Source organism: Euprymna scolopes, chromosome 28, assembly GCF_053919585.1.
Source record: "Euprymna scolopes isolate OS-2025 chromosome 28, ASM5391958v1, whole genome shotgun sequence".
Taxonomy (NCBI): domain Eukaryota; kingdom Metazoa; phylum Mollusca; class Cephalopoda; order Sepiida; family Sepiolidae; genus Euprymna; species Euprymna scolopes.
In genome coordinates this window covers 20,061,536-20,078,823 of record NC_136509.1, presented here as the reverse complement: position 1 = coordinate 20,078,823, position 17,288 = coordinate 20,061,536, and the positions used below count along the sequence as shown (strand labels likewise).

Sequence of the window (17,288 nt, the reverse complement as noted above, 5' to 3'; positions counted from 1 at the left end):
GTTATAAATAACTTTATTATATAATCAGAGCAATAAGGAAAATTAAAAGGGAAAAGTTTTTCTAACTTTTTTTTCCTTCTTTAATGTTCCTCTTTACTTTTCCTTATTGTTCTGATCATAAAATATAATATATATAATTATATAATATATAACTTTTATTCCTTATCTTTCATTATCTCTCTCTCTCTCTCTCTCTCTCTATATATATATATATATATATATATATATATATATATATATATATACATGAGAGGCGTTCCAAAAGTAACACCTCCTATTTTTTTATTTGCCCGAATGAATCAAAGCGGATTGCAAGTTGTATTGTTATGATCTGAGACTTCCATCTCTCTGTTTCAGATATTGATGGTGTGAGACTCTTAGAACACAACTCCTGTCATGGACGCGCGTCAAAACAGAGACGCGTCATTTACTTTCTGGCAAAAATGCATTGAGAATGGTTGTGACTATTGAGAAAAATAAATTCTGAGGCACAAAACATGTGTCGTTCTAAGGGTACTACTTCTGTCTTCGTAACTCTTCAGCATACGACAGAAACGTATGGAATGCTTCAGACTGCTTTTGGACCATCTTGCATGAATTACGCATCAGTTTTTGAATGGCATAAGAGATTTAAGGAAGGCAGGGAAGATGCGAGGGATGATGAGAAGTACGGGAGGAGTAAGTATGTTAGAATACCAGAGTTGATTGGCCAAATAAAGAATTTCGGATAAAGAATTGGATAGGGATCATTGTGTATCTATAGAGATAATAAGTGCACAGTTTGATGTCAGTGTGGTAACTGTACACACAATTATTCACGCGGAACTTGAGATGCGGAACTAGAGATGCGGAAGATTTGCGCGAGTGCAACGGCCTACAACACCATTCTTGTCACAGACTATTTGATGAAGATGGGCATCAAGACAGTTTCTCATCCTCCCTATAGTCCAGCCTTTGCTCCCAGTGGCTTTTGGTTATTCCCTAAGCTTAAGGAAAACCTTAGAGATCGTCGTTATGAGACAAGGAGATGAAAGAGGCAATGATGAAGCTTAATAACGTACTCACACAGGAGGTATTCCATGTTGGAAGGTACAACAAGTGCGTTGCAGCCGATGGAGATCACTTCGAAGGAGACTAGAGTTTCATGTGTGTACTGTCAATAAAAGTGGCCACACAAAAAAAATGTCTGGAAATTTATTGAAGGCACCTCGTTTGTACTCCTTGTTTGTACTCCTTGTTTGTACTCCTCGTTTGTACTCCTCGTTTGTACTCCTTGTCGAATAATTAACATTTTGTATACCTTCCTTACAGCTTTATAAGATTTTTTGTTTGAAAATTTGAATAAATTTACAATAACAATAACAATATATATATATATATGTATATATATATATATATATATATATATATATATATAAATCTTATTATTGTAATTATATTATTGCATATATATATATATATATATATATATATATATATATATATATGGCAATTAAGCTATACAGAATTCTCACGAGAATGAAAATCGGAATATTCTGTGTAGCTTAATTGCCATATATATTTTCATAACTTACTACTTAGGTCTGCCTATGCATCGAGCACTGTTGAAGCAAATAATGAAAGATTTACGCATAAAATTATATCTTCGTATAATACTTTATGTGATTAAATGAAATAGTTATATATATATATATATATATGTGCGCGCGTGCGTGTGTGTGTGTGTGTGTGTGTGTGTGAGTGTTATAGATTGCAAATATGTACATGTGCAATTCTCAACCCATTCTAGATATAGTTTTTAGAACTATTTGTGACTCAGATTGTAGCGTTAATAAACATAAATTAATCAAATTTCATAATTATGTACCGTCTAATGACGCAAGAAACGAGGAAAGACAACGTCGACAACGAAAGCTTTTTGAGGTAATTAGAGAGTACGCGTGCTGGTTAGGTGGGGGGGGGGGTTGTTCAATGTGAGCCCCTATCTTAATTAGACATGTATGGTTGGAGGCTCAAGAAGTTAAGGGCTTCTATGAACGAGCTAATTAAATTCTTCAAGGGTAAATTCATTTTGTTTCTGGTTCTCCCTTCTTTATTTATTTATATTTTGTTTTAGTTTTTTTTGGGGGGTGGATTTGTGTGAAAAATTTTGCTGGTTCAAGAAACAAAACAAAATCGAAAATGTAAAATTTTTGTTTTAACGAAAAAGAAAAAGAAAAGGGGGGGGATCAAAGTAGAAAATACTCCTATGGTTAAATTTAGCCGAAAAGGCATTCTCTTTACGCATGCGAAGAGGGGCAAGAAATTTGTGGATAATTTTGGAAGAAAGTGGATAATTATTTTGAATGCGAGAAAATTGGTTAGTCTCATTAAAATTGAGCATGTCACTTTCTATCTCTTTCTCCCTCTACCCCTCTCTCTCTCTCTCTCTCTCTCTCTCGTATATATATATATATATATATATATATATATATATATATATATATATATATATATATATATATATATATAGCACAACCACGTTGGCACACCGGTTTTCACCAGATCTCCGAAGTTAAGCAACGTTAAGCCTTGCCAGTACCAGATTGGTGACTACTTGGGAAGGCAAGGCGCTGTATGTACCATACATAATTGTAAATGTCAACTGAATTAAAGGAATAAATTGTAAGATGGTCAACATCATGAACTTTGGAATATAGACTTTTGTAATACACATATATATATATACTTACAATTCTTGATAGTCTCCGTTTCGTAACACAAAATCAATCACTTAATTATGATATCAATTAGTGAATCTATTTTACCCTTAACTCCTCAGACGAAATAGCAACAATCAATCCGTCAAAAGGAAACAAAGTGCGTTTTGACATGATTTAAATCTGAAAATTGGACAAGAAGCTGTAAATACTTATAATATGTTTCCATTACGCCATTTTGATTTCCAAATGCCATAATGTAAACATATTATGAGGTATTTCAGTGAACTATTGAGAAGAGTGGGGCTTGCAATAAAATTTCCGCGTAGCATATGTATGCTTCAATGCCTTTGTTGTGCGTTAATAACACGCCACTTGCTTGAACCAACTGGCTTGCTTGTGTTCAAGTTAAATGTTCAATGTTACCGTTGATTTATATCAAACTCGTTGACTCGGGTCGTTGAACGCACTACACCGAGTGATTAAGAAGAGATCACGGCGCAGGTCAGTGCATGTTGAGCGTAACTTGTGTTGACAGGATTTGCCACGCCATCCCAAACCTCAATATATAAGTAAGACGCATATGTGAGAGTAGCCGGTCAGTCAGTCAATCAGTTAGTTAACAGTCAGTCAGTCAGTCAGTCAGTCAAAGCAGGAGATTCATGCAAATTTTGGAAGAGTCTTTTTCGTGAGTCAGTCTGTCTCTGATTCTGAGAAGATGGAAGACTTCTTGTGGGTACGACTCGATGGGGATGGGTGACAGCTAAATCGATAGCTAAATCCCCACCCCACTTCTAAGGATGACGCAAACAGGGACACGACTTCGACTGTGGAAACGGAATAAAGAGCCAATAGTCCAGATAAATGAGACTAGCCTCTGTTGCACGAGAGCGCTTTGTTCCAGGTGGAGTGAACATCAGGTCACAAACCACTCGAGGACAGCGCCAACGGATATAAAAGAATGTACGTTCTGCTTCGTTTTTATAAATCCCTCAAAAGGGCTGATGTGCCGTAAAAGTGAACAGGCTCTCCTTCCCCACATTGCACCTGCTTTGACCCATTCAATTTCCAAGAAAGGAAAAGATATTACTTCATAGGGCGTCTCTGATGAGGTCTTTAATAGATTCCCAAACATACAACGGCTCGTTTGATTGAGGTAAAAATTAAGGATATCTACGAATATAAAAATTTGTGATGAGACGATCTCAATATTTTTCATGATTCCAATACAGTTACCATACTATATTTCCAATTCCGATACAATTACCGATTCCGATTCTTTATACGTCTCTAAATATTTAGCCAATAAAATTGTTATTTCTCCCCAATTACCGTAAAATCACATGTTAAATGTGCACATATTTTCTCAAACGTGAAAACACTTGTGGGGGCGTGGGGGTAGTCTGTAGATTTTAGCGTTACTGGAAATTTAAAATAGATAAATATTTATTATTTTATTATTACTACCGGCAGTTGAAGGCATTGTTTTAAGCAAAATCAAATAAAGGAATCGTTTTTGGCATCGAGAAATAGTCACAATTTTTATTGATTCCGATACCAACTCCAGTTCCGATTTTTTCCGTTTTTAATTCCGATTAATTGCCCCAACACTAATAAAAATGTTCTCCGCGAAGTGGTATATAGACGTTCTCCACACAAACCTCAGAATAGCGCGAGAAACGATGCTTCTTAATTCTAATGGTCTGAAAGGGACTGTGAAAGTGAATGCAATATAGAAAAACTGGCCAATTTTTACTTTCTTTCCACCTAAACATTCAATGACGACTTTTGAAGGTTTTCGCGTATGCTGAAAACGAATATCATACTCAAATTTGGCACATACAAGTAGTTTTCTGGATATTAAGACATATTTGTTTAATGTATTACTTATTAAATGTCAATAGCGTTTGCCATTATTAGCACGGGGAGAAGGGGGTCTTTCTAACACGCATGCGCATTAGCACTTTTCAGGTGAGAAAAAATCATGGCCTCCAATAAAAAAACGGACTGTTGCCAGCTGCATCTACTCGATTTTTAGATGGAAAACCCGTGTCAATTACTGTGCTGGACGTTGAAATGACGAAATACATGTATTTGGGCGCTTGTGCATGAAGAGAGTGCTGCATATATACTGTCAGAAACTCGGCCGAGCAAGGTAGAGCCCTGGGTTAAAGAAGAACGATAGAGGAAATATAAGTAACTAGCAGGTCAGCCGGCGTAGCCCGGTCGTAAAATACGCAAAAATATGATATTTCATTTATGCAAATTTTTCATTTATTATTATTAGAGTTAATCCTCTATTGATTATTATATTGTATCGATATAGTAAAAGAACAACAACAAAAAAAAACAAGCAAACAAAAAAAACGAAAAGAAACTGAGACATGTGCATGCGAGTATTATATTTATCTAAACAGGTCACTTCTTGTAAGTAATATATATATATATATATATATATATATATATATATATATATATATATATATATATATATATATATATACTCGAACTAATATCGGAACCAAAACTAAAAATAGTGTCAAGTACGATAACTATTAAGCCAGCTTACTAACTTCTTTAAAACGTGTTTTCAAACCTACTTATTCTTAACATGTGTGAATGATTCGCGCCTGCGTAGTTGTGAAACAGTTGATAAACAGATAAAAATCCGGTGACCCTCAAATACCAATTTTTCAATTTTAACCCCTTAGTAGCACCTTTTTCTGGATTAAAACCGATTAAAAAATTTTACACATGTCTGAATACCCTATATACCAAATTTCAAGTCTATGGATAAAAAAGTCGTTGAGTATATAGGTTGAGAGTTATCCTCACACACACATCCTCATTTTATAGATATATAGATAGACAGACTAAGGCTGTGTTGAACGGTTAGTCTAAAAAACATGAACGTCTGAACGTCTGATTGTAAATTCTGCTCTCTATTCAGGGAGGAGGGTGTGACAAATATAGAATTTCGTGCATATGTCTGTCTGAATCCTTACGAAAGAGTGGAAATATTGAGGCATATCAAAGCAAATAGAGAAGATTGAGGAGTGTAGGTTAGTTTCGCTTACTGCTAGAATTTCTGAGGAGTTTACTATGAGAAATGATTCTACTTTGTTTAGGTTATTTCTAAGCCTTCGTCTATTCGTGAAAGAAAGAAAGGGAGAACAAAAGTAAAAAGAGAAAGATGTTGACTCGTCGGCTGTTACAAAGTGTACAAAAGCATCTCTGCACAGCGGCTCCACGCATCCTTCCGGTCAGAAAAAAAAAATAGTAAAAATTAATTGAAAGTAAATAAAGTATGATCAGCCTGAATATTGCAGAAGCTGTTTGGGAGGGATAAATAGCTGAAGTCATGTGAATCGAGAGAGAGAGAGAGAGAGAGAGAGAGAGAGAGAGAGAGAGAGAGAGAGAGAGAAGAAAGAAAAAGGACCAATAGAAAAGAAAAGACAAACACAGTGTCAAGCGAGAAGAAATTCCGCTTTCGAAGTTAAAGTCGACAACAATTCTTTGCTAAGAATTACTATAAAACCATAAAAAAACTGAAGAAATAATTCGTCTTTCAATTATTTCCTTTCGCTTTTCTTCTAGGGATAAAACCGAACTTTTTAGCACTCAAATTTAAACCAAAATTTTATTGTGCATAAAAGCTACCCCAAAAGTTAAATGTTCCTTGTCGGTCTTGTTATTTTCGTATAGTGTTGTTATTGCATGTTATGATGCATAATAAAACCCATAGGTAATGAAAGACAGAAAGAAACAAAGAGAGAGAGAGAGAGAGAGAGAGAGAGAGAGAGAGAGAGAGAGAGAGAGAACGAAAGAAAAAGAGAATGAAAGAAAGAGATAAAGAATGAAGAAAGAAAGACAGAAAGAAAGAAAAAGAGAGAAAGAAGTGAAGAAAGAAAGAGAGAGAAAGAGAAAGAACGAAAAAAGAATAAATGAATAAAAGAGAGAGAGAGAGAGAGAGAAAGAAAGAAAGAATGGTGAATCTGCTGCTTGTCCCTCACTCCTGGACAGGGTTCAAAAGAGAGTCGCTAACCTGATAGGTCCTGAACTGTCATCTAGACTTCAGCCTCTGTCCCATCGACGAAATGTTGCATCCCTCTAACTGTTCTAGAAACACTTTAATGGTGAATGCTCTGACGAACTGCAAGAACTTGTACCTCCTCGCCGTGACTAACCCCAACAAACCGATAAGCAACTAAGTCCCACCCCTTCACAGTAGAGATCCCTAGGTGTAAGAAAGCCTTTTACTCCAATAGTTTCTTCCCCAGAACTGCAAGTCTTTGGAACTACCTCCCGAGATACTGCTTTCCCAACTGTACTGATATGCAGAAGTTCAAGTGTAATGTGAACAAACATCTTTCTACTCATCTCCCTTCATAAAGCCCCCGCAAATTGTCCCCGATAGTAGCCCTCTACTTTAAAGTGGCACTTGCCTTGTTTGGGGTAAAGATTGAATATAAAAAAGAAAGAAAGATAGAACGAAAAGAAAGAAAGCAAGCAAGAAAAAAGAAAGAAAGATAGAAAGAAAAGAAAGAAAGATAGAACGAAAGGAAAGAAAGCAAGCAAGAAAAAAGAAAGAAAGAAAAATGCACGTACACTGTTATGACTGCTACTACGGAGATGGTTTTGCTTATTTACGACCGATTCTTTCCAAAACTGGTACAACAAATATCACAAGTTTAAAAAAAAAATCTCAGTTATTTCTGGGATTAAAATGTCAACATATCGCAAGATGAGCGAGCGATTTTATTGCAAAATCGATTTTTTATTAAAATCACATATTCTTTCATTAAATTATTTTTCCAAAAATGTAAATATTTTCTCACAAGAAATTAATTAAAAGTGTTGCAAGCAACAGCCACAAATACGTTTTCCTACCTGCAACAGTTACATGAGGGAACTATTTTGTTTGAATGTACGCGCAGTATTATGTGTGAGTTTGGATTGTGCGTTGGCTTCACGCACGCGCACTCAAGCCTGGACTGTTAACTGCGTGGGTGTTAAGATACGTCTGTGCAGAATCAGGATGAATACGCATAAACGTATCTTGGTTTCCAGATCAGTTCTTGTTTTAAACAACTGTTATCTTGAGCTTCCCGTTTCAATCTGATAGGATGGCTAAAATGGAGCTCCAGGATACAGCATTAGTTTATCAACAAAATCCAACATATCTAGAATTATTCGTTGTGTTTCAGGGTTATCTTGAATTAAAGATCATAGCTATTAATTGTGGAGATGTGGCTATATTTATGGAAGATTATATTTATGGAGAAATTTGAATCTTTACGACACACTGTCCTCGGGTATCTCTCTGACAATTAAAAATTATTAACAAAATACAGTACAGTATATAATATACATGCATATGATAAAAAAAAAACGTTATAAATAACATAGTAAGCCGGGGTATATACCGTAACAAGGGGCCGGAAAAACATCATATTCTACATCGTAACCTAAAAGGGGTTCAACTGTACTGGTTTTGATTTAAAGCCACATATTAAAAATAAATCGATCTGCCAACTCTATCTTAACCAGCACCAACATTGTAACAATAATGAAAAGCAAAATGATATCGTGAAAATAAAAAAAGGTAAAAGTTGGCTTACTCTAAAAAAAAATAAATAAATAAAAAACAGGACGATGGCTTGCATTTCTTCAGTTTTTTTTTGTGTGTTAAAAACATGTTTTATCTTTAAATCTGTTACAATCAATAATTGAGGTGGGGGTGAAATAATGACTCGATGGGAAGTAGGCTTTCAGCAGTACTAACTGGCCTTATATACCATTAGTTCATTAAGGTTGATATGAGGAGTGAAACCCTGAACACTTGTTAAACCATGCTTTGATTATTTTTTACCTTTTAAATCATATATATATGATGATTGCAACGTCTTGTCAGACGAATGCCACTCCCTCAGTCACTTAAAAGTCCATGAGCCCAAAAATGACTTCCATCGCCACGGGACCATTTTAATAGACAAATGCCTGAGGGAGTATCTATACAAATATGATGTTACAGAGTCCTAGCTTTGTACGACAGCTAAGTCTCTCTCTCTCGGTTCGAAATGTTGAGATCCAGCAACAAGCAAGAGCAAGATAGCCAGCAACAAGTTAAACTGCAGACCAGCTTAATGCAGGTACTGGTCTCCCGCTTTATGGTTTTTTAAATCAGAGATTTGCTTCTCCTAGAAAAGTTGCCTTCACCTCGGCTTACGGGAGCCCTCTCCACCCCAACACACACATATATACACACAAACACACACGGTGCTAGTTGGCCGTTGACCCCGAAAAAGAGTTCATTCGCCCTTTGGAAGGTCTTGTTTTTAATCCTTCAGGGAAACTAGCCGCCCTCCTCACCAAACAAGTTTGGTGGGGGAACCAGTTTGGTCGCCGGTGACCCGACCATGAGGCAGGTAGCACTGGGTTATATATATATATATATATATATATATATATATATATATATATATATATATAACTACTTCATTTATTCACATAAATTTAATATACGAAAGTATAGATTTATGCGTAAACTTAAAGTATTTACTTCAAAAGTGCTCAATACGTAGGTAGAGCTAGTTACTAATTTATAAAATATATACGGCGATTAAGCTACACTGAATATTCTGCGTTTAATCCAACTATAGGATTCGTCAGGCTTATGCGCCTGACGAATCCTATAGTTGGATGAAACGCAGAATATTCAGTGTAGCTTAATCGCCATATATATTTTATAAATTACTATATATATATATATATATATATATATATATATATATATATATATATATATATGGAGAGAACTCGAATTCCCCTGCCCTCTCGATTCAGTTTTTTTATAGCGTCTTTTTTTTTGGTGTGAACAAAGCGTCATAGGTATGCAAATCAATGCATATCAAACTACATATCTATGATCTTTAAATATCATTTCTTAAACCCGTGTTAAGGTCGGTAATCACATAAATGTCATACACCACTAAACACTACTAGCTTCTCAAACAACGCTATATTTTACTAGTTTCTCAAACATTGTAAAACTTTACTAGCCTCTAAAACAATGCAAAACTTTACTAGCTTCTCAAACACAACAAAGAAATCAGTCGAATCGTAATTCTCCATTATACTATGACGATTAGAAAAATGTTTGACTCGAATCACATTTCAATCTTTCCATTTCTTGACGATTTCAATTTTTAAAGTTCGATACGAATCGTTTGATATTTCCGTTTCTCGACGCTTTCAGTTTTTAAAAATCCTAATTTCGTCTTGGTCGCATTGACTTTATATTTGATGCCGAAATAGCTTGTAGTTACAAAAAATAGAATAGTTCTCAGCATTCCTACTACTTTCTACGATCTGACCTAGTCAGTTCGGTTCCAAAAACTTGACTGCGTATGCCCTCTTGACTTCATGTTTTTTTATAACGTCTTTTTGAGGAAAGAAGCCTCATTGATATACAGTACAATGCATATCAAACTACAATTGCATTAATAGAAAGTCATTTTTTAACACGGGAAAGAGTCGAAACGCCATGTTTTGAATTCATCACCTGGCAGAGTTGGCGTCATCTTTTTCCATCTGCTTACATAATCTGTTCGAAGGTGCCAACAGGAAGTTGCCGGAGATTCGGTTATAAACTTGACAAGTACTTATTATTGCAAAACTTCAAAAGTTTAGCACTCTCTACATAACATAGCACTCTCTACATAACATAGCACTCTCTACATAAGATAGCACTCTCTACATAAGATAGGAACATTCTATTTATAGCGCAAAGAGATCAAATTTGGTTCCTGAAAATGCTTGAATAATTCAACTTACCTCGCATGACGAATAGCCTCGATCCAGGCAATACAATCAGCCTCAGTATCGGACCGTAAATCATACTGGCGTTGTCCGGCACTTTGGTGATAAGTGATACTAAAGCAGTACTGCAAAATAAAAAAAATAAATGGAAAAATAGAATAAGTGAACAGTTACTAAAGAGTCAATAAAATTAAAGATAGAAACAATACACCAAGAGTAATCCCTTTAAGATCCAACTTTCCATCACAGAATGACCGTGATATGATAGTGTCACAGTGACCCAGCTAGCATAAATTTGGTAAAAATCCAGGATGATTTGGCATCAGGATCCGTCGTTTTTAATCGTCGCTGCCTCTGTATGTGACAAACAACGATGTGTCAGGCATGAACCTGCAAATGAATGGAGTTAAAGAAAAACCTCACCTTCGACATACTATACAAAAATGTTTTCTAGTTCGTCATATCATGTCTAATTTGGGAGGGTAGAAATTATGTAGGCGAAAATTCATGAATCGTAAAGGATCTCAAAGAATACACAGTAAATGGGATGGCGTATTCAATTCAATAAATTTTTGACAAACTATAAAAGAAGCGTCCTTCAGTTACTATATAAAGAATTACTATATAAAGAATTACTATATAAAGAAAGGATGGTAGAAATTAAACCAGAATAGGATGCAATAGCCGAGCACGTCTCCAATTGCGCCGTTACTGCATCATCCGTGTATTTAATACATCTCCTGGAAGTTCAATTGTAACTTCCAGATGTATTAAAATGGCCCCGTCATTTAAATACGTATGCATATTGACGACTCACGTGCCCAATTACGTCCGCATTTAAGCGTGAGCGTGACATCACAGAATAAAAGGCATATATAGACATCATGATTGAAGAAAGAAGATAAGACAAAAAATAAAAAGGAAAAAACGCGTGGTGATTTGGAAGGTACGCTCGACAAGCGCACAATGTTTCATTCTTCCACAATTTTTGTAAGCGAGCCGGTTGACCGATTGTGGATTCTTAGGAAGAATTATGGCAATATAACAGTAGATTGTACCTATTTACTATGCCTCCCCACGGGACAGAGTTAGACACCAGGGTCGTTTTTTAACGTGGAGAAGATTGTAGATAAAAGACCTGAAAGCCTGAAATTTGAAAAAAAACAAAAAAAAAAAACAAAGCTAAAAAAATGTTGAATTTTTGTTGTCGGCGATTTACATGTGAACCCAGACGAAAAAAACAAACAAACAAAACTTTCCCCTTTTATCTACAAAAAAGTGTGAGTAGAAATGTTATTTTCTTTGTGACTGTCTCCACACACAACGTTTGGGTCCATTTTAAAAGTAATACCAACGTTACACTATCATTATTATGTTCACTGCATTAAAAAAAAGAGAAAGGAATGTGTGAAGGATATATCATGATTAATGTTATTTGATATATAGAATAGAATGAATGACTTATATTGACAAAGCCATGTCATGTACGGATATTGACGACTCGTAGGCCGAGTTGATGTTGCGTCACCATTTCATTCCGTGACGTCACACTCACATCACATCTTAAAGTCGTGACGTAACATCATAGAAGGAAATGTGTATATACATATGCATTAAGACCGAAAGGAACAGAAAAAAAAGGAAGAGACGATTTGAAAAGTACATTAGACAAGCACGTTGGTCTTCTCTCTCCTACCACTCCTTCGAAAGCGAGCCGACCGACCTGTGCATCCCAGAGAGATTTTCGGAAACACCCCAGCTGATTGTAGTTTATCAATAAAGGACTGCTATCGCCGTCTTATGTGTGAAACGAAGAAAATAAATAAGTTTTTATTTTACCTAAAACAATTTGTGTCATAGTTTTATTTCCTTTACGACTGTTTCTACATACAACGTATTGGGTCTGTTTTCAAAGTAATAACAACGTTATACAGCCCAAGATCAACAAGTCCTGGTTGAGAAAGCAGTCCTCCTTCTGTTCAATCGAAATCGATGGTGAAAAAGTTTCTAGTAATGCCGGGAATCTTTTAGAGATGTTGTCACAACCAAAACACTCACTTCCAATTTGTCATAAGTCAGAACGGAAGTAGTAAGGCTCAGAAAACTTCCATGGGAATGCTCATTTCAATGCTCAATCTGGGCTAATCGGAGATAGCGAAAGCAATAAAAATTTCTAGACTTTACTAGTTTCTCGAACAACGCTAACTTTACTAGCCTCTCAAACATAAAAACGAATCAGTCGAATCGTAATTGAAGCTATGTGTTTTTGCTGGTGTTCCAACCGATAACAATGTCCGCTTAAAATATTTTTTAAGTCGATTAAAATATTTTTGCCTGTGCGAAGCTTGTTTCAGTAAATATACCGATGCGCAGTTATGTGAGATGATTAAGTATGTGAGATTTATAGTGGCGGAGAAAAATCATAACTTTTAGCTTCTATTATATAAATATCACCTGTCTGTTGAAATGTATGTATGTATGTATGTATGTATGTCTGCCTTAAACTTTCGACAGAGACGACGGATTTTCACGAGATCGGTATTGTTTTAAAACTCGACCCTTGAGAAGACAAATATCGAAAAATTGGCTAAAAAGCTTAATTCCTTCACCCTCAACTGGGCACTTTTCTACAGGGAGGGGTAACTTTTTTCACCGATATTTTCGAAAGTCATCCCCTCTTTTCAATTGACTAGCCTTAATTTAAACCTCCGTCACTTCCGATTTTGCGATGGACGCAATAGCAAAGACGCCACATTTTTTTAAATTTTAACGTTCTTTTCCTCCTTTGCGGTATGGTTTCGAGCCTGCCTGCCTACTACCACGTTTTTTTTGTTCAAAACACACCTCCAAACACCCGGGCAACGCCGGGCACCCAGGCTAGTCTTTATATAAAGTTAAGTATGTATGTATGTTTGTATATTTGTATGGACAGGATTAACCAATCATTTTGAATTTTGAAACACAGCTATTGGGCGTAAATAGTGAGTTTAATTTATTTATTTTAGAATGAAAGCCCTTTGAGAAAACTCAAATACCTCCACGTTTTGCTAGATTTTAACAACTATACGGGAGCTGTTGGTGGTCTAGTGGTTCATGACACGAAATGACGGGCTGAGTGTCTTAAGTTCGAATCCAATCCGTTCCATATAAAAATCACTTTCGCTTAGGATGTTGGTAACCTTTACGTGGCCCCTCGTGTAAGTACATGATGTATTTCTAGAAATAGTTTTGACTCGAAAAATATCGGGAAAACCAATGCCAACAAATAGAATCTTCAGATTCATACGATGATGATGATGATGATGATGAATTAGACATCAATTAATAAATATTTCTACAAATTTCTCTCTCTTTTGAGTATTTTAAAGTGTTTTTAAAATTTCACTTTGAAAATGAGAAACCGTGTTTTTGAAAATTTTTATTCATAATAATAACGACCTTTTTTTTTTTTCTATAACTTGATTTCATCTGTTAATGAGCTTATAACTACCTCACTTGTAAAATTCTTTAGTTTTTTTTTATGTAAAATATCAATATAATACATGTTCAACTTCCTTTTGTGATGTTAACCGAAGAACGATCTAAATGGTTTTGTAATCTTCGTAATAACTGATAATTAGGGCTATGACAACAGAATATTCTTATCATTGTTTTGACTCTCTAGTATATATCCGACACAGTTAGACGCAGTTAATCAACGGAGAACCACATCACTCTATATAAAAGCATATAAGATATCAACGGATACACACTCGAGAGTCAAAACAATAAAAAGAATATGCTGTTGTCCTGGCCCTACTGATAATCACAGGGAGTTAGGTTAGAAGAAAATTCAGGATGGGTCAAAACTTCTTAACCACATTTTCCCAAGAGATCTTTGCTCAGCAGTGCTGTGTGAGAACAAGCATTATCATGGTGGAAAATGACTTCCTTTCTATTGATTAAAGAAGGTCGTTTTCAGGTCAACATAGGTGAGAATATTGCAGAAAAATATAAATGATACCTTAATAATCTGTAAGAAAAAATTATAGATTAATCATGGTTATATGTTTAAGTAATAATAATAAATTACAACGGTTTAAAATGTCCCGTCTACAAACCGGCAAAAACTTTTATACCGAGTTAATATAAGGCATCATAGATTTCCTTTTGGCAGTTGGATATTTAGCATAGTGGTAACAGTTCTCAAATGCTAATTAAGCGACCGGGTTTGAATCACAGTTTGAAGCTAATTAGAAAAAAAAATAAAATGAATAAAATATATATAACTCAATCCCGAAACTAAAGAGTAATTTATTAATTTAGCATGTGTTTTGATCAAAATATGTATTTCAGTAACACATAATATATGTGAAAATATTAAATATTCTTTTCAGTTTTTTGTCAATCTATATCTCTAAAAGGAACTTTGTGTGTGTGTGTGTGTGTGTGTGTGTGTGTGTGTGTGTGTGTGTGAGAGAGTTAATTTCCTGTGAACTCGAAAACAGCTCGGCCAATTTTTATGAAATTTTATACGAAGATACTTTATGTGCCCGGCAGTGTTCTCAGATATGTTTAGTATAGGAATATCTTTGATAAGTATGAATAATCAATAATCAAAATAATCCGATGAAAGAAGGAATAGGCGATTTTGACCAGTGTTAACACTTTACAATAACTAAGATAAATGCATTCGAGAATTTTTATTATCACACAAGACGAAAAGCTTCACATACAAAACCAACGGTAAGTTTTTTTTATATGAAAGGCGCACGTTCGAAATGAGTGTTTCTGTTTAAAACACAATTGCACCATGATACTTGACTTTTTCCTTTTAAACTTAAATTCAAGCTATTATCACCGCACAAGCAGAAGGGTCAGGCATATAAAATCAACAGTAAGTCTTTTGATACGACAAGCGTGCGCCCGACATAGATGTTTCTCTTTAGAGCACAATTAAACCATGATACTTGGCTTTTGTATTTTAAGCTTTAATTCAAGCCATTATATATAAAAAAAATAAATTTATAAAATCAATAGTAGATTCTTAACAGTGCAATGTAGACTACAATGTATTGTTGACTAAATTACTACGGAGAGGCATGTGAAGCTTCCTTCTTGTGAACCACGGTGGGTCTGCAACTAGAGTAGATAATCAATCGCTTTGATTGAAAAATGGGCGATTTCATCGATTTTGATGAGAATGAAAATATGGGAGTGTGAAATATTCGTTGATCATCATTCAATCCCGGGCAACATTGGGTCTCCATGCTATTCTCACGATAAACTCCAACGCAAGCAGTAGGTAAGAACTCTTTAGTGGGCATGATCCTGTAGATATAATTGGGGAAAGGTGGCGTCCATGCGCAAGTAATAGGTCAGGCTGTATAAATAGAACGTGTTCGTATATTTCTTGGGTCGGTTTTCACAGCAGGTTCCTTCCTAACAAGAAAGCGCACTGGTCTAAAATGATATTAACAATGAACAACAAAAACATGATTAAACATCGAAGCAGAATGTCAGATGATATGTGGAATCATCCGCCTTATCGTGGATAAAGGATAAACAATGAAATAAAACTTACATTTCTACTCTTTTTTTTTTTTTTTGCTGTGTTTGTTTCGATAACAAAGACGAACCTACAAATTCACTTGTTAATCACGAATATTCTTGAACAGAACAAATACCCTGAAACCAAAACTCCCTTTAAAATTGCAACCACAACAAATGAGTTATAGGAAACACAAAAGTCCGATGCTCAATCTGTTAAATCCAGAACTGGATAGAAATAATATGAGAATTATATGATGGATGCGTAATGTAAGTCTTAAAGATGGGTTTATTGGTTTATTATGAGATGTGTGCAAGACAGGAGACTTCGATGGTATGGGCAGGTTTAAAGAATGGATAAGAGTTCTTGAGTTAATAGATATATAACAGTTAAGGTGACAGTTTGCAGAGGAAGATCATGCAAACCATGGTAAAAGTTATAAGCTCGAGAGATATCGGGATAAATAAAGACCTGACCAGAGATATGTTAGTCTGGAAGTCAATTTCTTAAAGCTGTTCACCACATGACAAGATGTAAAACAAACGTTGAACTGCTGCTGCTGCTGATGATGATTGTTGACAAAAAGTTTGGTTTAAAAGACAACAGACACACAAGAAGTTATAGGAAACATAAAAGAGTCCGATGCTCAATCTGTTAAATCCAGAACTGGATGGAAATAATATGAGAATTATATGATGGATGCGTTATGTAAGTCTTAAAGATGGGTTTATTGGTTTATTATGAGGAGATGTGTGCAGGGCAGGAGACTTCGATGGTATGGGCAGGTTTAATAAATGGATAAAGATTCTTAATATGTGACACAATCATGTTGACACACCGGTTCTCGCCAAATCACCAAAGTTAAGCAAGCATGTCCCTGGCTAGTACCAGATGAGTAACCATTTGGAAAAGCTAAATACTGTAGGTACCATGCCGCGTCGTAGAAATTTCCAGGTCGGTATTTGAGGGCACATTTAACTCACTGGGGAGATTCACTCCCTGAATCAAGATGGAAAGCAACGGGAAACTACTGTTTGATTTGCCTTCCAGAGATTATCATGGCTCTACAATTTGGAGTGCTGTGGTCGCCGATGCTGTTAAAACAGCAGGGCTGCTGCTGCTGCTGATGATGATGATGATGATGATGATGATGATGATGATGATGAATAGTTCTTTAGTTAAAAGATATACAACAGTTAAGGTGTCAGTTTTTAGGCTAAGATCACGCAAAACATGGA

General features: G+C 35.4%; 1 protein-coding gene across 3 annotated transcripts in view; it reads right to left on the bottom strand.

The window, feature by feature from the left end:
• Positions 1–17,288, bottom strand: part of LOC145249497 (ras-specific guanine nucleotide-releasing factor 2-like) — a 1,106,705-nt gene that overhangs the window by 729,502 nt on the left and 359,915 nt on the right. For all 3 annotated transcript variants that reach the window (XM_080111105.1, XM_080111106.1, XM_080111107.1), the window contains exon 2: positions 10,536–10,645. In XM_080111105.1, coding sequence (XP_079967231.1) covers positions 10,536–10,645 — 110 coding nt within the window. The remainder of the gene's footprint in view (positions 1–10,535; positions 10,646–17,288) is intronic.